At 40.0% G+C, this 27,540-nt stretch overlaps 1 protein-coding gene across 1 annotated transcript; it reads left to right on the forward strand.

The window, feature by feature from the left end:
- Nucleotides 1-27,540, forward strand: irs1 (insulin receptor substrate 1). Its single transcript, XM_015361766.2, has 2 exons — nucleotides 1-3,931; nucleotides 25,333-27,540. Exons 1-2 carry the CDS (start codon nucleotides 676-678, stop codon nucleotides 25,335-25,337), a joined length of 3,261 nt encoding a protein of 1,086 aa, XP_015217252.1. The 5' UTR covers nucleotides 1-675; the 3' UTR covers nucleotides 25,338-27,540.

The raw sequence follows: 27,540 nt of genomic DNA on the forward strand, positions 1-27,540 counted from the left end.
TCGAGTCGTCACGTGTTCTTCTCCTTTAGAGCGAGATTGAATCGACTGGAGGGGGTTGTACTCACACAAACACAGACACGGCGGCTTGTTTTGGTACTGTATTTAAGAAACTGAGCAGATAAGGGAAAAAAGACCATACGGACTGCACAAGCATCATATTCTGCAGAAATTCTAATTTTGGACTGGCTGTTTTTTTTAAGTAGAATATATCTATTTTATTTTATTGTTTTTTTTATTTGCAATTTTACATTAACAGCGGTATTGACTGGAGTATCTAAATGGGGTCGTACGAGAAGTGTGCTTGTTTTGATAGTGCATTTGGAACTCCTGACTGAAGTAAGAAGAAATTAAATGTATTTAATATTTTTTTCTCCTTACTGACCTTCACTTTGATCTGAAGGAATGCAATTTGTGTACTGTTTTTGTTTTTCTTTTAAAACTGCTTTAAGGATGTAAAAACGCTGCTGAAGAAACTGGATTGAAGGAGGTCTCGACATAGTCTAGCGCTTATTTTGGCAGAGCGCTGTTGATTGTTTTTCTTAATACTTTAAAAAAGGCGCTTGTTTCGCTTTAAGTATTAATTTTTTTCCCGTCATTTTCCCCCATGCATATGTCGGGAATTAAAATCTAATCGTTTGCTTTCTTTTTTTAAAAAAAATCAACTGTTTTTCCAATATGGCAAGCCCGACTACAGACCACGATTGTTTTTCGGACGTGAAGAAGGTGGGTTACTTGAGGAAACCCAAAAGCATGCATAAGAGATTTTTTGTTTTGCGGACTGCGAGCGTTTCAGGACCCGCGAGGCTGGAGTACTACGAAAATGAGAAAAAATGGAGACACAAGTCCGGAGCTCCCAAAAGGTCTATTGCGTTGGAAAGCTGCTTCAACATTAACAAGAGAGCGGACTCCAAAAATAAGTACCTAGTGGCTTTATATACTAAGGACGAGTATTTTGCAATTGCGGCCGATAGTGAGCCGGAGCAGGATTTGTGGTACCAAGCATTAGTAGAGCTACACAACAGAGGTAAGATTCACGATTCTGCCGGGGGCAGCGGATTTGGGGAAGACACCTACGGAGAGTCCAGGCCAGGACCAGCTTTTAAAGAAGTCTGGCAAGTAATTTTAAAACCAAAAGGCCTCGGGCAAACGAAGAATTTAATTGGGATTTACAGATTGTGCCTGACTAATAAAACTATCAGCTTTGTGAAACTGAACTCCGACGCAGCCGCCGTAGTTTTGCAGTTGATGAACATAAGGAGATGTGGACACTCTGAAAATTTCTTCTTCATCGAGGTTGGTAGATCTGCAGTTACGGGACCCGGGGAGTTCTGGATGCAGGTGGACGATTCGGTTGTAGCGCAGAATATGCATGAAACCATTTTGGAAGCGATGAAAGCAATGAGCGAGGAATTTCGCCCCAGGAGTAAAAGTCAATCTTCCTCCAACTGCTCCAACCCTATCTCTGTGCCCCTGAGAAGGCACCATCACAACAACCCTCCTCCTAGCCAAGTGGGACTCAGCAGGAGGTCGAGGACTGAAAGCATTACTGCAACTTCACCTGCAGGTCCAGGGAAACACGGTAACTCTTTCAGAGTGAGAGCGTCCAGCGACGGAGAGGGAACCATGTCCAGGCCTGCGTCGGTTGATGGGAGCCCTGTTAGTCCCAGTACCACTAGAACACATTCTCACAGGCACAGGGGCAGCTCCAGACTTCACCCGCCCTTAAACCACAGCAGATCTATTCCCATGCCCTCCTCGCGCTGTTCGCCATCAGCCACCAGCCCGGTCAGCTTGTCCTCGAGCAGCACAAGCGGCCACGGCTCCACCTCTGACTGCCTTTACCCCCGGCGCTCCAGCGCCTCCGTCTCGGGCTCTCCGAGCGACGGCGGCTTCATCTCCTCGGATGAGTACGGGTCCAGCCCCTGCGACTTCAGGAATTCTTTCAGGAGCGTCACCCCTGACTCTCTCGGGCACACCCCCCCTGCAAGGGAAGAGGAGCTGAATAATTACATCAGCATGGTGAAACCCAACCTCTTGCCCAATGGACATCATAATAGAAGTCACCAGCGATGCACCCCATCGAAGGTGGAAGAGGCCGAACTGGAAAAGGGATTCAGGAAGCGGACCCATTCTTCTGGAACTTCATCCCCAACTATATCCCATCAGAAGACTCCTTCCCAGTCATCCACAGCTTCCTTGGAAGAATACACGGAGATGATGCCAACGTACCAGTGTCGACTGTATAGGCATTCAGCCTTTGTGCCAACTCACTCTTACCCAGAGGAGTGCTTGGATCTCCATATTGAGGGCAGCAGAACGAACCACACAGATGATGGCTACATGCCCATGTCCCCGGGGGTAGCTCCTGTGCCTGCTAAAACTGATGACTACATGCCAATGAGCCCTAAAAGTGTGTCTGCGCCACAGCAAATAATTAACCCAAGGCAGCATCCAAGAGTGGACTCGAATGGCTACATGATGATGTCCCCCAGTGGCAGCTGCTCTCCAGACAACACAAACTATGGCAAAATATGGACCAATGGAGCAAATCCCAAGCTTTCAGTGGAGAGCAACGAAGGCAAAGTTTCATGCGGCGACTACATTAATATGTCCCCAGCAAGCGGCTCAACGACCAGCACTCCCCCGGACTGCTACTTCAACCCAGTCGAGGAGCCGCCCAAGCCCCTCTATTCCTACTTCTCTTTACCTCGCTCGTTTAAGCACGCGCACAGGAAAGCCGCCGAGAGCCAGCTGCGCATCTCCGTGAGCTCGGGCCGCCTCGTCTACGGCGAGGACTCGTCCTCGTCGACGAGCAGCGACAGCCTGGGGGGGCAGGAGAACGGGCAGCAGGCGGTCAAGCCCAAGAAAGCGGATGAGTACGCGCAGGCCAAGGGGAGGCTGGCGCGGCCGACCCGCCTCTCCCTGGACAACAACAACAAGGCCAGCACGCTCCCCCGCACGCGCGAGCACCCCTTCCCACCGGAGCCCAAGAGCCCGGGAGAGTACGTCAACATAGAGTTCAATGACAAGTCCTTCTCGGCAAGCCTGGCTTCCTTGTTCTCCCCCGTGTGTGCAGGGAGTTCCCCCGCGAGGCCGGAGCAGAATTCCTCGGAGTATATGAACATGGACCTTGGTGCTCATGGTAGCAAGCCAAGCTACCCATCGAAACCCACAGCGGACTCTACAGGCTGTGCTGCAGACTATGCAGTTACCGCTGCTGCTGCTGCAGCTGTCCCCGCTGCTGCTGCATGCAGAGCAAGCAGAGGACAGCAGAGCTGCGACTACGTGAGCATGCAGCTGAGCGCCCCCAGCGCAGGGTGCGCCGAAGCACCCATGTTGAGCTACACCGAAATGGGGACTGGAGCTGCTAAGACACCGACCCAGTCCCTCTCACCTCACCCAGAAATGCCCCCATTGAGTAGCGTCTCCAGTGCCGCGTGCTCCAGTTTAATGAGCCAGATGTCGGGGACAAGCGCTTTTACCAGAGTCAACTCGAGCCCCAACAGGATTCAAGGTGCCAAAGTGATCCGTGCTGATCCCCAGGGAAGGAGGCGGCACAGTTCAGAGACCTTTTCCTCCACACCTGCTGCTAGTGGTGGTGTGGCGTTACTCTGCGGGGATGATGTTAAAAGACACAGCTCGGCATCGTTTGAAAATGTCTGGCTTAAGCAGGGGGAATCGTATGTCTGTTTAAGAGAGGAGCAGCAGCCTGGTGTCAGTTCACTGAACAGTGCGACTCCATTTGAGAATGGTCTCAATTACATTGATCTGGACTTAGTCAAGGATTTTAACAACCAAGAGTGGACCTCCCTCCAGCCTAAATCCTCAAATCAGCCTTGTGGAAGTACCTCTGGTGATGATTTAAGTGCATATGCAAGCATCAGCTTTCAAAAACCAGATGAGATAAGGACTAATCCAGCAAAAAGAGAAGGTAAGCCTTTCAGTGGGTTATGCAGTAGTTACTTTAGCGCTTGCACGCTTGATACAATGTTTTAGCCCTACAAGAAAAGGCAATGAAGACTTTTGTTTTTCAGGGCAAAACGTAGCCTGTACAAACTGTGTTTTGCACTTTCTTGTAATTTGGGAGTTTGTCATAGAAGACGTGTCAATAAAAATCATGGTAAATCCTCGTAAATTTAAAATGGATATTAAGTCTTCAATCATGGTGTTCAAAATATTACACATTGCAAGCTAATGAAAGTCGGAAACGTGCAGCTTTTAGGTTTTCAGTAGAGATGTTATCTTAAGATTTCTGGCCAACGTGCATTTTCTGCTGCAGATGTTTTTAGATCAGAAACAAAATGATGTAGGTCTGGCACGTTGGTAGCAGTACCTGCCTCTTAGTTACGGAAGCCAGGAGTCACAGCTGTGTTTTCTTCCTGTGTAACGTGCTCTTCCAGCTGATGCCAGTAGGAAATCATAAAAGTCTTGAGTGCTCAGCTAACAAACCACGTTTGTGATCTACCTGGTTATTTATGGAGAAAATCGCCATTTCCATACAGTCTTTTACCCTTATATCCAGAAAGTAGGTGGCCTACATTGTACTTTGGTTTGTCATTTACATTTTAGGAAACTTGGAGGTAAAAGATGCCTTTTTGAAATATTGTTGCTCCTTTCGGTTGCATGTTGTTTTTCACTGTAGTTGTGTTAAAAGCAACCATTTACAGACATCTGCAATAGTAACAGCCTGGCTTGAAATGAACAGTAAAATGTTTTTCAAACGAAAAGGGAAAATTTAATGCCCAGTCTAGCCTATTCATTTAACAGACGGTTTTATATTTTATAATATTCTCATTCTTAGATTTATATGCATTCATCTTATACATAGGATAAAACTGCTCAAGCAATAGTATTTGAACTGCACAAGCAACACTCGTGAAGCCTTAATGTATATCACTATATTTCCATCGCCTTTAAAATGAACTATTTTGTTGCGTCTCTCTGCAAAGGGTTAAATTATTACGCGGTTCTTCTTAGCTTCGTTGATGATAACAGAAACGGGCTGTCGAAGCTGCTCAGTCAGCAAATACGCGAAAGCAAAAAAAAGTAAACAAGAAGGGGTATTTAGAAGCCAAGGCACTTAAAAAATCAAGTTCTTTGCAGTTCCTGGCTGTTACTAGTATGTGTTCAGAGAATCCATTATGCAGCGCTAGTGGTTATGAAAACTGGGACTGCGGTGTTGGGTAACCTGAGTTTGGAGTGTGCCTAACGTTTTGAGAATCCTTTCATGTTACACATAAAGAGGTAGGAGAAGGGAACTAAATTTCTTAAGCGTATTTGTTTTTTAGTGTCCACACCAACAGCTTATAAAAGAGTTTCTTTTTTAGCAGAAATTGCTAAAGGCTGTGGAAATTTCAAGGAGTCCTGTTTATATATTCTAGGCACTGGTAAATTGCACATCTTCCAGGTGGTTTAGATTCTTTCTGACAGGCATGAGCGTTTTTGTTGTAATCAATAAACAGGGAAAATTATCCCCTAAAAGAAGTCTTAATATTTGTATGGGCTTCAGGCATAGTAAAAAAAAAAATACCCTGTGTTTTTATCCAACTACCACTGTTTTTGCTCTTGTTGGTTTTTCTCCACTTTCAGTAAAACGGGCAGTCTGTATATTTCGCATGTGTAGTAGCAGCAGATGTTTACCAGCTCTTGAGCTAGGTGGAGTGGCCTGTCGTTGAGAGAAACTGCAGGTTTAGAGTTTCTTCAGATGTTTTTACTGTAGAATTAGACATGGTATGAAAAGTACAGTTATGACAAGGAGTGGTGTGAACAAAAGATTTCCCTCATGTAGAATGTGGGGTCCGCGTCCAGACAGACAAGTAAACATTCATTTACCCGTTCTGACAAGGATGTGCTGTTTGAAGTAGTTGAATCCTGAGTCACAAAGTTAAACTAACTTTGGGTCAGTGATTTCTCTTCTAGACATGGTAGTATAGGTTTGCGCAGGCTAAATAGAATTATAGTCATTTGTAGCCTCCTCTAAATATATTTTAAAACCAGCCATTAAGAAAGAAGGAGGATTTTTGTTATATTACGCACTCAACTCTAGTATACCAAAATTCTTAAACCCTATTCTTTACAAAAACCCTGAAGGTGCTGTTGTTTAAAATGACTGTGATTGAATGTTATCATACCCTTCATAGATGGTTCATTTTGAGGTCATTGCACCCGGGGTTTTCTGTACTTTTTTTTACACATTTTCCCTATAGTGTTTTAATTTTTTGATTGTGCCGTCTCCCACCCCCTCTATGTCGTGGCTGAGATGCTCTGAACCAGTTGGAAAGCAAGGCAGGGCCTTTGTCATGTCAGAGCAAATTAAGAACCACAGACCTGAGCAGATAATTCAAACGGAGAGCTGGGTGGTAATTGGGCCATCACCTACATGCTCCGGTCATCAAGACTGTGGGAAGTTAGAAGCAGCGAATTGATGGAACAAGGGGAGGGAGTGTTGAAATGAACTTGCTGTGTATCTGTGCTATAAAAAAAAAAGGAATAGGGAACCTACTGTGCAGCTGTATAGTGAAGTTTGGCATATTTGGGTCACATGTACATCTTGCTTTTAGTCCCAAGTAGTTCACAAGTTGCTGTACTCTTTAAAATGTTTTTTTTTTTTAAATTGTGTGATCTGTCCAGTTACCGTGAGGTTTTGTTTTGCTAAGTTAACCCTAAATCCACCGATAAGAAGCCATCATACCGTACTGTTACGTGTTAGAATTGGTTAAAAGCATTTTTTTTGTTTCCTGCCTCAGACTGTGCAACTGCCTGCGTTTTAAGCTTCAGAAGCTAAAACATGAAAGAGTTAATTTTACAAGGTGAGCACATTATGCTGAGGGAGACCCAAAGTGATCAGGTCTTTCAGGGAGTTTTGGAATGTGCTTGTGAATGGAGAAAATGAAAGGTTGCTGGCTGTTTGTAGCCCAGGGGCTGAAACTTGATGGGAGGAATTTTATTGTGGCCTTTTGTCTCTGTTCAACAGTGGTCTTTTAAAAAAGGAGGACTTCTTTTTAAGTTTCTTGATAACCTGGCGCTTTAGGAAACAAGAGAGCATTGATTTTTTTTTTTCCTTAGATGTGTCAGGTTTGTCTGGTGCACATACTGTACCAGGGAATCAAATGTCAGTCACTTCTGTTAACAGTCTTGGTTTCCATTGTGTGGATGTGAAGAAAGCAGGTTGGAGCTATAAGTGCAAATTCATGTGAGAATAATCAATTCTCTGCATTTAGCAAGCAGTGCTTTCCATTCCCAAAGTATAAAGAGAAATCACGTAGGGTACAACCCTCTTCCCCACTGAAGTACAGCTCGTTCCTGGTATTATACTTCATTATACTGCAGCTGCCCCACCACACAGCCAATCGGGTACAGAAGTGAGAAATCAAGGAGGAATTGTAGGGAGCCCAGCACACTGGGGTTAACACCCTGAAAGTTATGAACAGTGCCCTGGGATTTTTAATGACCAAGTAATCAGGACCTCTGGTTAGCATCTCATCTAAATGAGAGTGCCTCCTATTGCACAGTGTCCCCAGTCTTTGTATTGGTGCTTTGTATTGTAAATTATGATCTGGAGAGAAGTCCGCCCCCTACTGGTCGGTCTTCACTCCTTACGGCTGCAATTGTAGGGCTTTCCTCTGAGCTCTCCTTTCCCAGTACTGGCCAGGCCCAGCCTTGCTTAGCTTATGAGATCTGATAAAATCAGGCTACGGGGTGGTAAAGGTGCTGTGTTGGCTTTGAAATTGGGTTTAAAACAAAACTTTGGCCTTTGTTTTAGTGCATGAAGAAATAAACTATATTACAGCTGCGTCAGGAAACAACAATCAAAATGTGACAATTATCTTTGGCACTTTTAGCTTGGTTACTGTACTCAGTATGCTAAGTTAAGGTAATTTTCTTATGAATTTTCTAATAATCCTATCTGAGAACCTATCAGCAATACTCAGACCTTGTCCTGATGAAGTAGAAATGTAGTATCAGATCTGCTGCTATTGGATAAAGTGAGTACAGTGTTTGAGTAGCATGTCGCTAATTACTTATACTGTCCTGAGATTCTGCTGGAGAGCTTTATGAATGGGGATGTGTTTTAGCCTCTAGATTAGCGGGTGATTAAACTAGCTACATCAAAACAAGGCTGCATTTACTATGATTTTCTGTACAGCTGGTTGTATGTTATCCTTTCCAAAAGGATTCCATGATTTTTCAGGCTTGTGCTTGGAATGACAAAATTAAGAAATGAAGACCCATAATAATCTGTATTTGTTTTACATTATAACTGGAAGTCCCTTTGGTAAGGAAGGAACTGACCTGCTTATATGTGATCAGTATTTCACTTTAACATAATTTGAATTTAAAAATGATTTGTTAGCCAGATTCCAAACATCAATGCTCCAATATATGTTTTTTTCTTCAGAAATGATCGGCAATTTGCAGATGGAGTTTTACAAGAGGTTTAGTCTGTGTATGAGCTATGGCCTGATTTCAGCTGGCAGTGGACCAGATATGTTACGTTATTAATATGAGATAACGTGATGGTATTGTTCAAACAGTGCATTGTATTGGAACATGAAACCAACCCCAAAAAAGTGTTAAATGATTTTTAACTGTTATATAGTGTTAGCGTACTAATGAGTTTGAATTGAAGTTTATTGGGCTTCGAAATTCTAACCAAAAAACTCTGCTGACATTTGATCTGCAGAGCCTATTCAAAAAGCTAGGAGTGGTGTCCTTATTTCAACTTGACACTGAGGCCAACTTGGCACCCGTATAACCCTGGTTACAGGCCAGTTCAGACACACAAGGCTCACTAAACGTGGAAAAAATATTCTAATAAAATTAGCTGGATAGCAGTCGGAGAGTCTATTTTGCCAGTTCAGGAAACAAAAGAGTGCAGCATTGTAAGGCACGGCAGTTTAATGCAGACAATGTGTTACAAGTAGGGTATATTTTCCTTATGGTTTTCAGCCATTATATATACCCTAGAATGTAGGTTATGGCTTAAAAAGCATAAAGACCTCTTTGGCAAATGGCAGCCTGAGAAAGAATGAAGCACATGTACTGTTACTTGAATCCTACATATGTAATAACTATTGGAAATATCCAAAATTTGTTGCTTCAGGTTAAAATCACTAAAACTGTTCCCTAAAAAGGTTTGGAAAGCCGTGTGTTCACAATTAGTGGCTGATTAGGATAAAATCCAAGCTCCTGAGTTTGAGTGTAGCGGCTTATGGGAAGATGAAGGAGGCACTGAAATGCAGTGCTGACAAAAGGGCTTTCATGATTCTTATTAAGCTGTACCGACCTAGACATCCTGCCATTGGGCATATGTGCTTGCTGTGCTAACACGGAGGAGTAACTGTTTTGATATTTAAAGGAATAATGTTCCTTCTTTTTTTTTTGTAACAAAAGGGGAAAAAATGTTGTTACTAATTTCTGGATGCTACCCAGAAGAAGCCACAATAAACTACAACAAACTTATTAAAACCTTACTGTGTTTGCATTTAAACTGTAAACAACCTTCTGGACTGCATATGTCTGGCTCCCTGTTGAAGCCACAGTGGCTATATGCCAAAAGCCATATAACATTATTTCCAGAAGTGCTTATGTCCTTATATTTGAGGTCACAAGATCGGCAGTGGAAAGTTTTGTGAAGTATGTTGTCTCTGGCATTTTGCTGCCTTAGGCTGGAAGTATTTTAGGTGTTTTTTGGCTTAATTTATAGGCAGATCATGCAATCAGGACCAGAAATGACATCAGATATGCATACATCTGCTAGTCATCTTTATGTACTGGGCTGCAACCTGATCCAAAGAAGAAACCATCAGTTTCTTGCTACCACAGTAATGTGCTGGTTGATTACTTAAGTGGTCAGTGTTTTTGCTGATGTCATTGGTATGCAGGAGTAAATTAATGTAGTTTTGTTCTGGAGTAGAGGGTAGTTCAATGGCAATACATGTTTTTACGTTGGTCTTTGGATCATATTGTACTTAGTTGTTTCTTTTGTCATTATTGGGATATTAAAAAAAATAATTATTAATACCCCCTATGAGTTGGAAGCGCTGAAGAAATGTCTTTAATTATCTCATGCTTTGTAATGATTGCGCAATGGGTCAGTCTGTTATATTTTAGAACTGCCGTCGTTTACAACTGGAATGGTTTCGAAAGGAAGAGGGGTTTTAAAATCGAGGAAAAAGGCATGTTAACTTGCTGAAGTAGGCAGAACATCTGGATTCTGAGACTGCCGGAAGTTTTTGCTTTGGTCAAAGGAATGGAATTTGGCATTGATTGTTCTCCACATTAGACTGCTGTGTGATACAAAAGTATGTTTTCTCATGTGTGGAACAAGGTATTGTGTTAAGCAAGTGGTCTCCATGTTCTGGCCTTTCAGTGCTTTAACTTACAGATTGTGTAATGATCTTTTCCTTCCTTTTAAAGATCTGAGTGGGGAAATTCTGTGCACATGTATTATACAAAATAAGGCTAACGGTGCATCTGTGGGTTAGAAAGTTATTTTTGTGTGTGTGTGGGGGGGGTGGAGTTCACTCTTGCTTCTGTATAAGATGCTTACTTTAAGTCTGTGTCTTCCTATGCATCAAAATCAATGACTAATCGATTTAAAAGTAAATGGAATCTGGTGGCCCCAGTGTGACTGGAGATAACATTAGCGTGGGAGAAAAAATCAGACGAGGCTAGGTGTGGAAACTTCCTAGTGTAGATTTTTCCTCTTTCTTTTAACCACTTCAAAACCTTTCCTCATTTGTCTTTCTTCCAAACATACACTATGAGCTGAGTGGAGGCTTGATTCAGCAGTAATTGATTTTGAATGGTACATCTGGCGCAGGCAAGGGGAAATTTGCCTTTGCTGCTTTGTAACCCCCCAACCCACTCCCCCACCACCCCATTTCGCTCACACCAAGCAAAAAGTTGCCCGGTATTCATTTGTAATGGAGCCTGCGGTTAGCATCTGCGACAATGAAGCTCATAAAAAAAAAACGCCATTGGCTTGCAAACTGCAGCTCGTGTTGATTCGCTTTCTGATGTCTTGCGTTTGAAAGTTTTCTTCTTGTGAGTCACACCAGGTTATCCACTCTGATTTCTTTGTTCTCTTTCATGCTTTCATGTTCTACACAGTATTTAACAATTTAGGCATTTAGAAATTAACCTTTTGACGGCATTTTAAATATCTGCGTCTTGCAATGCACAGTTAAAAAGCAGCACGGCTTCCAATAGCAGGAATGTATTTCTGTGTGATGCATATTATTCCCCAACCTCGCCCTTCCCGAGATGTCAAGCTTCCAGTTAGGCTATAAAGCGGTTTAAAGTTTAGTTTTCAAGGGGCTTTACTCTGTATTGCGTAGGCTGTTACAGCTGATTTGTGTGGGAAGTGGTTGTTGGACAGGTCTGTGGTGTAAAATGCAATAAATATGTGGGAGGTGCTCGGGAGAGGAAGTCCGTCAGTCGTTCAGTTCGCTGATCACTAATTCTGGCTTGATGGATGTTGAACCTTGAGAAGCCATTACTCTCGATTGTGCGCTGTTTAATTTGCGCTATGTCTAGGACTGCTCCACATTTTCATGGTTAGTTGGCTTTGTCTCCTTGTTCCTGATGAGCAGGGGCGATAATGCTCATGTTTGAAAACTATCAGGCGCTCAGTCCTAGGCTACACTGCACTATGGTAAAAGATTTTAAAGACCTAAGAAGGTCTGCAGTTTTTTTTAAGGATTTTTTTTTTTGCCAAAGCCTAGATCATGATTTTGGATAAAGATACCTCTGAGTATTCATTGCACACTCTTACATGTTTTTTTTAGTTGAGCAGATTTTCTCATGAATGTATGGTAAATGTCCTATGATAAATATATAGGCTTAGGGTTTGAGCTGTAAATACCCAGGCCCCAGCCATCCAAGTCTTTCCACCCTGTAGTTAACTGCAGAGTGCAGATAAAAGAAAATGTTTAATTTAAGAAAATGGTTAAACGTCAAGTTTTTCTCCTCCTTTTTCCAGGAAGGCATAAATTCCAATTTACAGTAATTTGCATCCTGGTAAAGCATTCGCGCATCACAGATGTAGGAGCCATGTACCATTTTCACAATTCTCCGAAATGTCTGGGTTCCTTGTTGCTGTGCTCTGCTATAAATTTTCGCAAAGGAAAAATTTGTCTGTTGGTGAGGACTTGAATTATGTTAACCGCTGATACATGACGTGTGGCATGAATAGATCAGTCAGTGGTTTTCTTTATAATATACAGTGCTTGGCATGGCGACTGGTTGGTAGTGCTAAAAAAAGAAGGGTAGGAAAAAGCACTGAGAGCCACAAACCGAAACTTAAATAACAAGACAACTATAAAAAGAGACATGAATTCAGTGAAGAGTAATTTTAAGTACAGGCTTTAAATAAAATAATTCTGTGGGCTATTGTGCTTGAATCATTTGGTTTTGTTATCCTATGATACCTTTCTTTATCTTTTTTTTAATCCAATTAGTAGAACATATCCAGTAACTTTCTTTGCAGACACATTAGCTTATATATCCCCCAAAATACTTTTTGACTAATGTTTTTTTCTTTCTATATTTACAGCTCTCCATTATCATATTGAATATATTTTAAAAGCGAAATGGAAACATTAAGCTTGTAATGCCTGATTTTGGCCTTGTGTATATAGTTGTTTTGTCTCTGTACTTGTGCACTTCTTGGGAATAGAACTCCTTTTTAAAGGACTTTAACCCATGTTTTGCATCAGTGATATATTTTGGTCTGTGATTTATTTGCTGGCAAACTGCATACAAAATAAAAGGCCTTCGATGTGCTTTCATGCCTCTGTATACAGGAGATGTAGGTAAATGTTATTTTTCTTCACTGTTGTGTAGTATAACTGGGATTTTGGGCTGTCAAGATCACTTCATCTACAGAATATCCACATTACCTGAGCCACTAAGTGTGCTGTGCATCTAATGTGTTTTTTTTTCTCATGAATTTCCTTGCACCTCTGTTGCCCTTGTTAGACTGATCAGTTTCTTCTCATGAGACCGAGAGTGATGTTGCTGCTACAGAGGCAGGTTGCTAGCGTCACAGCTCTGCTGTCATTTTGCGTCATCTCGAACGTATTACAGTCCATGCATATTTATACCAAGTAGGTACCGAATACAACCAGTCTTTTCATCAAGGAGAAAAAAACATGCTATGCAGTCAGTAACAACTCCCTGAGGAAATGAATCCTGTGTGTGTTCCTTCACTTTCTTCATCTCAGCATGCTCCCTAGGAAAATGAAATCTCAGCAGATCCATTCCTTTCTTTTTTTACTTCTGTCTGGTGTATATGTGCGTTTGTGTCTAATTGCATAGTAGTGAACTTCCTTTGCTTTCTGTACCATACGCTTACACCCTTTTCTGTCTGTAGCTTTACTCTGCTATTTTAAATCTAATTTGATTTTATGCTAATTGCTTTTACACCCACCCCCATTCCTACTGCATTATCTCTGGATTCTCGCTATTTACGGATATTTACATGTCGATATACTTCTCAGATTGAGTTTCTTTTTTACTGAAATGTATAGCTGCACTGCAGATGTGAAGCATGCTGTAGCAGAAGTTTCATTCCTTAGTGCTTTACAGATTTCCTTTCCAAACCATAGCTAGATTTTGGTGGACAGAAAGTTTTAGAATGGTAAACATGGACTGTATTTACATCATGGGGCTTTGATTAATTCTGATTGCAAATTTGATCAAAATTGTTTATTCTATATATTTTTTGGTTAAATAATTGTATCATAAGGTTGAACTCTGCAAAGTATTTTTTGGCCTTCTGAAAGGGTTTAGTTGAGTTTTGCATTAGCGTGTAGTACAGCATAGTGGCCATTACCGCTGATGCAAAGCAGATTTATAAATTAAATTAGGTCTCTTAAAATTTGGGGACTGTTATTTTCATTTGAAATGATCATTTCAATATGTGTAAAAAACATTAGCTTTATATTTTATTTAGTTTGTTGCTTTCAGGTATGTTTAAACATGTCACCTGGACTCTTTCACTAGGGAAAAAAATGCTTATCACAGTTGGAGCCAAGTGTCGAAGAACTGGGTAGCTTGACACATAAAATGTGTGTTAGGTTGGCAAGGGCACTGGTAGCAAGTTACACATTCAGACCGTGTTAAAGAGAAGCTTAGTGAGTCTATACAGATTACTGTGAAGACAATGTTAAGAACCTGATAATAAGAAATGTTCCAAATGACGGAAGTCCATTTAGCCCTATTGGTAATTAGTCGATAATTGATCCCAGTACCTCATTCAGTTGCTTCTTGAAAGAAGCCAGGGTATCAGCTTTGACAGTGTAGCTGGATAACCCTTTGTGTAAAGAAGTGTCTCCTGTTTTAAATGCAGTACATGTTTAACATGTTTGTGCAGTATTGTTTGGCTTGGTACTACTCCTACTAGCCTTAGTAGGAGAGAATGTTTTGTCCTATAGTGGCACTGAATCCTCTTAGTGTAGGACATACTTTTCCTTTTTTTTTTCCTGGAGACACTTGTACAAGGTTCTGCTTACGAACATGACCTGAACACTGACGTAGGTTTGAGAGAAGTACTGTACTTCGTAGTCACATATCTTTCTATTTGGGTAATACTATATCTTTATACTGGGTACACAGGCTATATCTGGCCTTGTAGAAATGATCTGGCATTGCCTTTCACTTCTCATGTGCTGTTCATTGAGCACAACAGTGAGCTAAAGGGCATCAGGTTACCCCACAGCTTTTTAATTTCAATGATCAGCCCTTAAAAGGTGCACATGACCCTCCTGCCTTTTGTGAAATGTTTTTTTTTGTGAGACAGAAATTACTGCTGCAGCTTATTTCCTCATGTGAACAAGTGGTATGGAAAAATGACTCACGCAGAAAATGTTTGACATAAATAGCAAGTTTTTGTAAGAAAATGTGAAGGTTTTCAGTTGATTGTTTTTTCTCCAGAAACTGATATATTATTTAACATATAGTATTTATTCAATATTTTCTGCATGGAATGTTCTTTCCCATTACTTTTAAGATTCCCAACTAGCTGCATTAATTGATATGGTAGTGCAGGAATGTAGGACACAGTATGGGTAGTACAGGGAAAGGCAGAACTGTTCAGCTTGGGATCTGTAACATGTAGAAGCTAAAATACGACTGCAAATGTACTTTTTGGCGGTTCCTGAGAATAACAGGGTGCTATTGTCAGCATGTTGCTCTTGAATGTGTACTGCACTGTGCGATTTGAGTGTTTTTGCAGATCGCATAATGGAGAAGGAAGGTTTAATGCCATCAGTTTTCCCAGCCTGGCAGTCATCCCAAATTGTGCAGTGCCAGAGGAGCCTATAAGCGCTCAGAGGAAGAGTTGCAGAAGGGGCCCTGCAGTGTAGCCTTACTCTGGGCGGAGACTGCTTTCTCTTGGAAAGAGAGGTCCTAATGAACAAACATTACGCCACTCCGCACTGCATAGGAACAGGATAACAGGGTAAAGCAAACACCACTGAACAGATTTGTGGTTCAGTGGTCATTTGTGTTCCTACTGCAGTTGATTAGATCTAAGGATTTACTGATATAGACAACTGCGCCAGAAAAGACCCTGCACATTCAACCAGGCGTAAACTAATCTTTTAAAAATGATTAAATTGTTCATTTTTTAGCATTTCCGGCTGCCTCACTTAGATTTGTTTGGAGTATGGATAATGAATCCAACTGCACAGTTGAGAAATTGGTAGTTTTATACTTCTGAAAAGCATATCTGCTCCTTTAAGGTTTGAAGCAGTCATTGAGAACTTGTAGTTTGGTGTTTTGAAAGACACGCGTTCCTAGATGTCATGTTGCACGAAGGATTAGATTTCTTACAAGTCATGAAGTTTGTGCACAGGGAATGCAAAAACATGCACCTTTAATAATTCATGGCAGAGTGACAATATGTTGATCCTATTTGTGCTTGGTTATGGTTATAACTGAAAGGTGTTTACCTAATGTGAATAATTGAATTGAACTCTAGAGTGCAAGCATATGAGAAAGACCGTTTTTGACTGTTGGAAGATAAATTATGGGATTTATTATATGCTCTTTTCATAGTATATCAGGGAACATGGAATGTGCCGTAGAGTTCTCCACAAGTCCGTGGGTCACAGGGGGAGGAGGACACCCTCGGCTCCGAAAGCCAATGTATCTGTCCCCAGAAGCAGTGAAAGTCTAGTGGGAGACTCATTGTGACAGTTTTTAAAGTCTAATACTCCAAAAAGAATTGCTGCCTGGGAGCGGCATCAGAAATATAGCAGTCATGGCAGCTGCAGAGACAGGAGCCCTGTGATGCTGAGAATTTGCAGTGCAAAATAACAAGAGCAGAGCAAGCTCAGCGTACCACCACTGGTGCAGTGACCCAGCGCTAGAAGTGGCATGTGTGACGCACAGGAAACATCCAGGGAAAAACTACACATTTACTATTGCTGTTGTTGTTTTTTTATTCATTAACTTGATCGTTTTTAGGAAGTGCATGTAGGTGTGCTATGCGTGTTGCACATGGTGGTAAATTTGGAAGGAAAAGACAAGTTTGCCTGGTGTATCTGGACCCACGCTCATCTTAACAGACGCAGGCCGGTAGTATCTGTTTCAGCTGGCTTGGAGATACACCGATACTGTGTCACTATCTGCATTCTGAAAGCCGAAGTGCACATAATCATGTATTTATCTAAGTACAGTACTGAGCTTTTTTATGACAGACTTTTGATCTGCCATGGTGTGAGGTTTAATCTGTACTTGACAGACTGTAAAATCCTGTCCACATTAGAAGAAGCTGTTACAAATTACTGGAAAGGATTCGTTAGGTTTCCTCTTCTGCTTCTAACGGAAAAGTTTCCTTCCGTTGTTGAGGGTTATACAGAGCTCAGCCTTCTTTTGTACAGGTGATGACTTCAAAAATTATAAGCGCTGTGCTTATATTGCACAGTAGGTAAATATTCTCACGCAATCCCCTTGCTTTGTGATGTTCTGAATGTGTGAGTTTGTTTTCTTAGGGAGTGCTTTAGCTGATAACCAGCCACAGCTGTGCACTTTGGTTGAATCATTTTCACTTCCTATATGTAAATCACAATGTGGAAGAGGCATGTGGATCTCATCACGGAGTGGAGTTTGGAACACAGGACAGCAGTCTGGAGTAGTGGTCTGAGTTCAGGACTCATTACTTGAAAGCTGTGGGTTCAAATCCCAGGTGAGACACTGCAAAGTACTTCACCTGAATTGTTCCTGAGAAATGTGTGCAAATATAAGTTGCTTTGGATAAAATCATAAGCCATGTAAATTGGTAATAGGTAAAAATGGCAATATGGATTGCATCTTGGTGGTTGCAATCTTTTCAGGTGTCTTTTCACTATTGTGAAAAGCATGGAAGGTAGGGTGAGACACTAAAGCTAAGATATTGATTTAAATTAGATTCTGGTTCAGGATGTACACTTAAAATAAAGTAGTAGTATTTTTTATGAGATATTGCTCTTCAAAGTTTTCCCTCACCACGAATAAATAGAATCGGAAAGATATTTTGGCTCTATGGTCCTAGGAAAGCAAAAGGTTTCTGCCCAAGATTTAAGTGTATTTTCTTCTAAACCTTCATCTATGATGACGTTCACATTGCCCTGGCAGAATTTTTTTCTGGGATTCACCAGTGAATACCTCAACAGGGATATAGAATAAAATCGCATCATTTTATTTCCCCTTTCACTTTAAATTCTCCTAGCTGCGTTTAAATGTCGCCTTGAACTTAGACGTATTTGTTTACATCTGTGACTTATAATTTTACACTCTGCAATTTATGATAACATTTTGGTTTTCTAAGTAAAGAGAGACGAGAGCTAAAAATTCAAGATCTATAAAAGTCTTGATGTCAGGCATTCCTTTTAAAGTCAATAAGGTTTTTAAGTTTCAGTGTTATACTGAAACTGGGAGAGGATTGGTTTTCTCTTTTACACAGTCAATAAATGTCAATCGTTCTGCTTTATTTTTAGATGCTGTTTATATTTTTATGCCAGAGGTTTTCAAACAAGGTCCTCTGGTTTCTTGTTTTTACATACCAGTGGCATTTCACTTAATGGTTATAAAGACCAACCGGATTTCTAATCAGAATCGAGCAACGGTGGAACTAAGGATTGACTCTGTGTACAACTTTCAGTGTGGTGGTGCTTTATGCCTGGCTTTCTTGTGGGTGTTTGTATTCCAGCTGGAATCACACATGACATTCTTGATACGTCTGATAACTGGCAAAACAGAAAAATGAAGTGACAGGCCCTGGGTGTCAGCTTTGCCTTGGAAATCCTAAATAGATTTGATCAAATCATTACTCATTGTGTTCAGGCAGCAATGATTGTGAGTAAAAGTAGTCTGTTTTCTCTGTTTCTTTTTATCTTAATAATAAAGTTAAAGTATATTTTATTACGTATTGGTACACTTATATCCTGTTACAAAAAGTTAAAATGAACCCACAATAGTTTGTTTTACACAGATTAAATCGGTTTGCTAAATATATCAGCCTCTTCACAGTCTACACATTAGTTTGTCTTTTTCTGACCTTTTGAACATTTTGTTGCTGTGGTAGCAGTAATCTGACCACCTGGTCTGCTTTCATGATGTTGAATAGGAAAAGATGCTTTATTTCCAACAAGTGTTTACAGAATTAACATCATATGCTTCAGAAACTTAAAAGGTCTCAATTCATTGCTGAATCTCATATGTTTGAAATGCAAGATGCCTAAAAATGTTTTTTTTTAATTCCTGGAATTCAGTTTCAATTACCATTCATTGTGATATTTTTTCATAACATAAGAAATATCTCACACTATGAATTTACTTTTAAAAAGGGAGCTTTTGGGTGTTCATTAAACGTTTTTGGCATCATTTTGATTAGTTGATCATTCATGACTGACCCTGATGCACTTGAGCAACTTTAACGTGTATAAGCTCTAAATTACCTCATTATAGAGAGTATATTAGGCACAGGCAGTGAGATGATAGGCCCAATCTAGAGAGGAAAATGCAGAAAGGAACCAATAAGTACCATTTGTAAAGAGAACAACACGTTTGTGCCATCAGCAGCTGAGCAAGTTTATGTAGATCTCCCCTGTGGACATTGATGAGTGAGGCACAGACACACAGAATAATATTTTTATTGTTTTAAACTGTGAATGGAGAGGTTCAAGGATCATGGTGTAGGTAGGAGCATCTTCAGAAGAGAAGTTCAGTAATGCCTTTCAGTCATTCATGGCAATCTGACTGGGCAGTGTGGAGCTACACCGGCTAAGCTCTGAGACTTCATTTTCTGCCCTTCCTGGGGCTCGTCCAGACATGACAACATTCCAGCAGTACGATGCGTGTGTCTCCCAGCTGCTGTGTCACAGTGATTTCTTTAGAGATGAGGATGTGATGGTTATGCCATTTGATTTCTACTCACCAGACTTCAGCCCCATGGAACACTTGTAGAATGAGATGGGATGACATGTGTCATCTAGGCCTCGGACCAGGAAAAAGGAATGTGCTTGTCCAGACTCTGAGAGCAATATAACAAAATCCCACAAAACAGTACCCATAACCCGTTGTAAAACCTGTAACACGGTTTGTGTTGTAGCCAACAGTGGTCACATGACTAGCCTGTGACTTTCACAGTAGACCCCCTGTTGATCATCTTTGAACACTGCTAACCAATCTTAATTAGCATAACGTGTTCACATGTTCAGTGAGCTGTTAGCACATCCGCTACAAGAAGATTGCCGTTAGAATTTGTGTTTCTGCTTTGCTTTTCAGTGTATGTTGGCAACACAAAAACGCATGTAGTGAGGGCAAGTTTAGCTCTCTGTAAATGAAAAAGAAAATCAAGGTGTTGCTGTGAATGTGCTGACAGTCCTCGTGTGATCCGGAAGGTAAGCTTACACGCTCAGCTGTTGTTCAGGACGGCTGGAGAGAACCTCGCCAAGAAAAACCAATCCAAGAAGAAACATTTTTATTCTGCCAAGGTTCTTGGTAATCGTTGTCCTGGCGCGCTGAAAATTCTCCGAAATACTGGAACAATTTATAAAGACCTTCTGAGTAAAAACATTTGAGAAGGGGAGTTGAGTACTCAAGTGCCCTTTCTTATTTATTTAAAGTAGTACCTTTGGGTTTTCCAGGAGACCTACGCTTGCCTGAATTTACACAAGTAGCCCTCACTGTCAGATGTATGGGCTTCTCATTTTATGAAGGATTCAGTAAAATTGAGGACAGTGAAGACCGCTGCAGAGATGTCAAGATTACAGGTCTTCCTCGCTTCACAAGACATGCCAAAGAAAAAACATTTAAATCGGTGTCCTAAGGTGCTAGTACAAGGGTCAGTGTGGTACGTTTAGAGTGATGTAACATTTGGCAGATCCATACTGAAGAATATATCTTTTGCAAGTAATAAATCTTTCCCAAACACAATAAACCAGCTTGATCAAATGTATTGTCATGTGAGAAAAAGCTTGGTAATACTTCAGTTTATGGACTGAGTAAAAACCTTTTATGTGCACAATCTTGTTTTTCAAGGGGGTCCTGTTAGATTGCGTATACAATAGCTATGCCAAAAAATAGAAAATTCAACACTAATATCGCAACACATGGAAGAACAAAAAAGAAAAACAACAGTAAATTAAAATACATACTAACTGCCATGAGGGCTGTCTAGAATAAATCATACTTTGAGAGGGTGTGTTCTGTATCATCACAGGGGTTTGGAAAATGCTTTTTATATTATTTTCTTTGAAAACACAAAATATAAGGATCCCTTGAGGGTGTCATCAGAAAAAGCTCCATCTTCTAATGATGGCCTTGTGAATAGCAGATTCTGCTGATACAAGTTTGTACAAAGGAGTAGCAAGTCACCAAAGCATAACCACATTACTGAAGTATGTTAAGGAAAACATTCAGCCTGGAGCTGGTTGTGCCGCAGGCTGTGTCCATGTGCAGTATGTGTTTCGTAGCATGAAGATTAAGGTGGAAACGTGAACTACTAAACCATTACACAGTCACTGTCAGCACCTATCTGAAAATCTGTTTACATTGCTCTGCAGAGCCTTGTCTTAGGCTGCAGTGCCTAAAATGAGCAGTAGCTCTGAAAACGTGTGGAATTCATTTGAGCTACCATATAAATTCCCTAGCTCTTGAGGAAGTGAATGCTTTCTCTCCATTTGGTCTTGAGTGCTTCAGACTCACCTCTTGGAGGGATGCCAGAAAGCACTCTCCTTTTTAACCAGGGCAGCGTTTTGTTGTTGAGCGAGATAGAAAAGGTGTGTGGAAATAAGTTCTGCAAAAACGGACAAGTTGTTTTAACAAGAATGTGGAATAAAGGTTACAGAGGAAGGCCTATACTGTTACAGTCGAGGCAGTGTGCCATGCAGCCAGTCTGATACTAAAAGAGCTACTTGTGAAAAGAAGAGTGGGATTGCACTCCCTGAAAGCCCAGTCTCATTTTCTGTCAATCACAGCTTCGTACTCTCAGATGGAAAAACTTCATGAATCAGAATCATAAGCACAGGTGGGTTTTTTATATGCAAGTCAAAATATGTACTTTAGCCTAAGCTGGAAGAACATCCTGTTCTACTGTGTTTTGTATGTCAAGAAACACAAGGATGTTGGTACATTACAGTTTACATGCCAACTTATTTGAGTGTAATTGCACGGCTTAAACTGCAAGGCAGTGACTTTCGCCTGCTATTGTTAACTTTGGCCTATTTCTCAGTTTAGGCAGTACAGATGTAGTCCTGCAAGAAAGAGCCAGAGGGGCGCAGAAATAGTGTAGCTCCTTTTTTTGGTTCAGAATTCCTTGGTGATAGGACACGACACACTGCGGATCATTCAGCTAATGACTCATGAAAGAATACAGGGGCTGCTCCAGCCAAACTCTAAGTCCAGACAGGGCCCTCATTTTATCACTTCCCACGAGGAGAGCAAAAGTGTTAGTTGTGATAAATCACTGGGGGTTTCTCAGCAGACTGCTTTGATCCTTCGAATTACATGCTGGAGGTCCAGAGTTGGATAACAGGGGGGGTGGCAGTTTTCTAAAAGAGTAATCTCTGTTCAAGCAGGCATATTTACTTGGAGGGCTAAAGTGACACTCGGAAAGAGAATACACTCCTGAGTTTTGGTTGCATTTATCCTTTCAACGCACGCGAGCTGTTTGATGGTTACAGTTCCAGTACTGCCATACCATTCTTCTCGTTCTCCTCACCTCTTCCATTCAGGACCCTAAAAGCTGCATTATGGTTTTGAAGCTTTTTTTCTTGATACTTGCTACCTTAGCAGTTGGGCATATAACGTAGAAGTTCAGGGATTTTCTAACATCACTCAACAGTGATAAACTAGGCACGCACCGTTACGATGCATTTGTTTGCATTACAAAAAATATGATGCACAGGAAGTGTATCAGCCTTTTTATTCCACAATTTAATGTACAAAAGGTGCTCTCACCAGCTCCTTACCTAATTAAATTATAAGCCTGCCTTTTTAAAATTCAAGACCTCAAGCCTTTAGTGTTTAGTTGTATTCAATTACCACTCTTGATGAGTATCGTTTTCAGTGTAGATTCCTTAAGAGCAAACACAGAGGACTCCTAGGAAGTAAGTGGAAGAGAGGGCAGTATATGAGTCACTTGCTACAGAATGAATGATTTCAAAAGTAATGGAACAGTCAGATTCTTTGCAGTTGCCACGTAGATGCTGTATTTGTTATTCCAGGATATTTCAAAGGGCTGCAGTGATAGCAATCTTGGAGAAATTCTCAAAGATTGAGAATTCATTATTATAATGACTATTTTTATATGTTTTATCCACTTTAGCCTAGAGTGACCAGATGGTCTTGTTGTTTTAACATTGGAAAGGTAAGGATTGTAGTAAGAAATTAGAATTTTTCCTCCATTGCTCATAATTGTTATTGTTTGAGGTTAATGTAAGTTTTAAGTGTGAACTTGTAAAACAAGTATTTATCCAAGATATTTAATGGCACACATTGTACCATGTTTAATGGAGTAGTTGAGCCTAATTTGAAAAATGGAGTGGGAGTTCAATATCGCCCACAGTATTCAATAGGTGTGAACCTGCTGAATAACAGATGTATTACTGATGTAATGCAGTGATTAGAGCGGAACAACAAACTTTTACTACATGTCAGGATGAGCAGTTGGATTATGTCTATTAAATAAAAAAAAAAATATATAGCACAGTACAATCTAGTAGTAGACATTATCTGAACCCATTAATAGTTGTTTTAATCCTGCCAAGTCAAGATTTCCATAGATGTGCAAACTGACTTCTGGAGGGTTGTTTACTGCTGTCCCTGAACATTCGTGTCAAAACCTGTGAACTCAACCCACATAGAGAGCTGCGGAGTGCTTCTCTCATTTTCTAATCCTCTTCAGTGCATTTTTCTTACATCAACACATTTTCCTTGAAGTCTATCATATGTTTTATAATCAGGGATTCACATTAATCCTTGTGATAAGTAGAAAACGGAGTGCACACAGGTTTTCCCTTTGACTCTGTCTGCCAGAGAATGATGTCAGCTGTGTTAATAATCCTTACCTCAGCTTACCACAGCTACAGAGCTTCAAATTAGAGCACTTGTCTTGTATACCGTTTTATGGGTTGTTAGGGAAACACTGACACTTGTTTATTAGAAACAAGGCAGGCTTCTCTTGTAGTCTGGCTGCTTCACTCTGCTCTCTGCATAGCTGTTCAGTGACTAATAAAGAACCTTCTCCTTTGTTCTGCAGCACCATTTCTTTGACAATTAAGTGGTTAAAATAAGGGAAAGCATTGAGTCAGAGAATCACAGCAACTGTTTAGATGCTCCCCGGACAGTGTAGTTTTAAACTGAAATGCACAGGAAGTTTATTAAGGGCAGATTAATGAATTTCAGCCTTTTCCTTTAAAAAACAAATAATGAACATTAAAAAAATCCAAACCTTCCTGTAAGTTGATAACTATTTGTGTCATTAAACCCCAGAAAATGTTAATTTGTTGTAGTTTTAAAATGTAATGCATTTAAAGACTTAGACTCAGATATAATAAATGTGATCTAAAGGGTCCGACAGCTCTTAGGATCCTTCCAAATGTTTCCAGTGGCAGTGAGCAGGGTTCAAGAGATTTTCTGTAGCCAGAATGTTATAGGTAGATGTGGAAAGGATGCAGCCTAGTTATGCAAGTTATGCTATTCCACATCTTCAGATGATGTGTTGGTCAAAAAATCTTGTTTAATGCACTAGATGAAGAATTTGTGATAAGGTATAAGAATTAAGTTATGAAAGTAAAAACATCAAACACCCAAATACTGTATCTCCACCATCACTGATCTGATAAGCCAGCAAGCAGTTGTGGCAGTGCAAGTAACAAGACGTCTTATACATTTCAGAAAGTTTTTTGTGGTAATGGGGGCCAGTTTGTTTGCCAAGATGTTCAATTGGCATTTTAAACTAGATAATTTAAATCTGAATGTCTCATATTCCTGAACTACATTAGGAAATAAAGCAGTCTTTAAAGTACAGTTTTTCCCTTGTCTGTGTTGTGCACATGTGGATACCACACAACTCAAAGTGATATTAGAGCACTTATGTTCTCAAGCTAAGTTGATCATTGTTTTATCTTTGAATGAGGCTAAAAACAGATTTTTAACTATACCATGTATTTCACATCTCTACATAAGCACAGCTTTTTTATAATGTTTGTAATTATCTTTTTAATGTGATCTTGCCTTTTCATATTGATGTAGTGTGTGGCTGCATGTAGCTTTAATGCAAAATAACATCCAGCAGGTACAGTTACTGACTTGCTCTAGATCCTGTGGTGTAAAAGTAGTAACTGTTCTAAAGGGACCCGCTTCCCTCTTTGCTAGTGGGACAGTCTTGCCTTTCACCTCGGGGGCCCACACAAAGCAAATTCTGTTCCTCCTGCAGCACTGAAGAGCTTTTCACATTCTCTTAACTGCAACTGGAAAGTCCAGTTCCATAGGAAAAATAACCTCTGTCTACCAGACCTTTGAGAATATATTGAACTGTAGAAAGCTTCAGCCAAATATTTAATGTAAAAACATGCATTTCGGGTACTGCTAAACAGCTACAGCAGCTACAGCTTCTAATTCAGTCCCCAATTTTGGTGTTTTCAAATGTGCCTTTGACAGCTTTAACTGGGAGCATCAAGATGTATTTATTTTTTTAATTCAAAAGTTAATATTTGGGATTTTAAAAGTTTAGTCTTAAGGTTTGTTTAGTATCAAAACCGTCACTTTTATCTTTCACTGCTTTGTACCAGCCTTAGTTGTGATGCTATACTAATGTATGTCGCTTTTCAATTTCAGAGTGAGGACTTCAGACTGCCCACCAAAAGCAAGTGACGGCTCCCCAGGCTGTAGATTTTCTTCTCTGCCATATCTAGGACCTCATACACTTCTTTCAGTTGATGGTACAATGCATTTGGGTTACCTTGTTTACCTAGTTTAACCTCAGGACTTAGTTGACTGAACTGCACAACACATTTTTGCCAAACAAAACAGCACTGTGACACCTAAAAAACCCATTTGCTCTTATTTCCACCTTGTTCCGTTGAGGATTTTTTTTTATTTAATTTTTATGATTGTTTTAGGTTGTTTTTTTTTCAGAAAATGTCTGCTGTATACCTAACACCAGATCACTATGCGATCAAGTATACTGCAATACAAAAAAAGACTGTTTTTCATTTGCTGCTGAAAACAATTACAAATCATCAGTGTAAATTATTGAATATAGAAATGTCATTAATGTTTGTCAAGGAGTTAAATATTTAACATTTCATGGTTTATATTGGTTATCTTTTTTTTTGGAAATATAACTTTGCTACACATCTTTTAGCGATGTGTCCGAGGTATTTCATGTTCTGTTCTAAACAGGAAATTTTGCTTAAATTTAGTATGGTAAGAATAGGTTATGGTACTATTCTCGGTTTAAAATGGTAGTAAATACATTGTATAATCTAAATGAATGGCTTGTGGGGCCTCTTTGTATATTCCTATTTACTGATATGGTTAATTATAAAATGAACCTGATTGGGGCTGTAATGGTACAAATGTTTTAATGACAAACAGCTGAAGTATTTGCATTAAAAATGTATTATATATTTAAACCCATTTGTTTTCACAGTTGGTAAAGTCTTGCTGTTTCTCCTGGTCTGTTGTCTTCTACAGTCTCTTCTTAAAGAATCAATGTGGAAAATGGTTTAATGCTAGTGATAGTTATACAGACCATGACTAGCAAAGCCTTTGACTTGTTTACCTAAATGAAAATTAGGTAGTCCAAGATGAGTGGTATTCAGAGCCTGTTAATTCATTGATTTATGTAAAGGGTTTGCTTAATCTGCAATAAATGTGAAATGTATATTTCTCACAATGACAATAATATTTGGAAGCCCAGATCATGTATTAATGGGTCAGTTTATGGAGTGATGCTCAGGACTGTGGGGATGCAATGCTGAATCATCTGTGATTGAAATATCCACAGCGCTTAGGGGAAGGATTAGTGCTTGGGACTCAGGCCAGGATGACATTTTACTTCTGTTTCAGAATTCTGTGTTGCAAGAGTCCACAGCAGAGACCTGATGACTTATTTATAACCTCTGTTTGCATTAGTTATGCATCTAAAAATTGTTTTGTAATGCATGTTGAGTTGTGGTGTCCATCTGTATTCCTCAGCACCTCCTCTGTGTCGTACTCCTAGGTACTATTTGCAAGGCTTGTTTTGAAAATAATTTGGCTTTCTCCTTCTAATCTGTGCTGGCAGCCCTGAAATGGGTCACTCCACTTTCTCTTCACTAAATCTGTTTTGAAACAATGTTTCCAAAAAGCATTATGCAGCCATAAGTACAAAAAGACCAGTTAGAAACAGCATTTTTGCATATATAAGAGTTCTATTTTTTTTAATTGCACTTGGTGTGCACAGCCTCAAAATTATACAAGTTAGTGAAGAAATTTTAGAAATATTTTGCATAGTGTCTTTCTGACCTACATTGTGCATCTGTAAATACAAATATCAAATAGCAAAGGAAGGTGAAAATATCACTTCATTTTGTTTTAAATACTTTTATTTAGTTAATTACCAATCTTTTTAAAAGGTAAATGACTGAACTGAAGTTGGGTTTAAACATGTAGTCAATCAAATGTAAAATTACAGCCCTAATCCTGATGATAATGAGTCAAGACATTTCTCACCAGAAGTATGTGTTTTTGTATTTCTTGATAACTTGCTAGGTTGCGTTAACAAAACTCCAGCTGAATTTACTGTACATGGTACTTACAAGTATCAGCAACCTGAATCCATCCATCACACAAGCAAAGAAGAAATACTAACACTTCTTAACCCTGTCTTCCACTGTATATAATGAAAGAATGAGGAGAAGAAAAAGAAACAATAAATAAAATAATAATAATGGATGTCTGCAAGACAGAACCTGCCCTGGAATAAACAATGTGGTGTTTGTACATTCTGGAAATCTTTCTGTAAGTAATAAAGTAGAAAATGTTTATCTTTTTCTTGTA

The sequence above is a fragment of the Lepisosteus oculatus genome, chromosome 13, assembly GCF_040954835.1.
Source record: "Lepisosteus oculatus isolate fLepOcu1 chromosome 13, fLepOcu1.hap2, whole genome shotgun sequence".
In the NCBI taxonomy this organism is placed as follows: domain Eukaryota; kingdom Metazoa; phylum Chordata; class Actinopteri; order Semionotiformes; family Lepisosteidae; genus Lepisosteus; species Lepisosteus oculatus.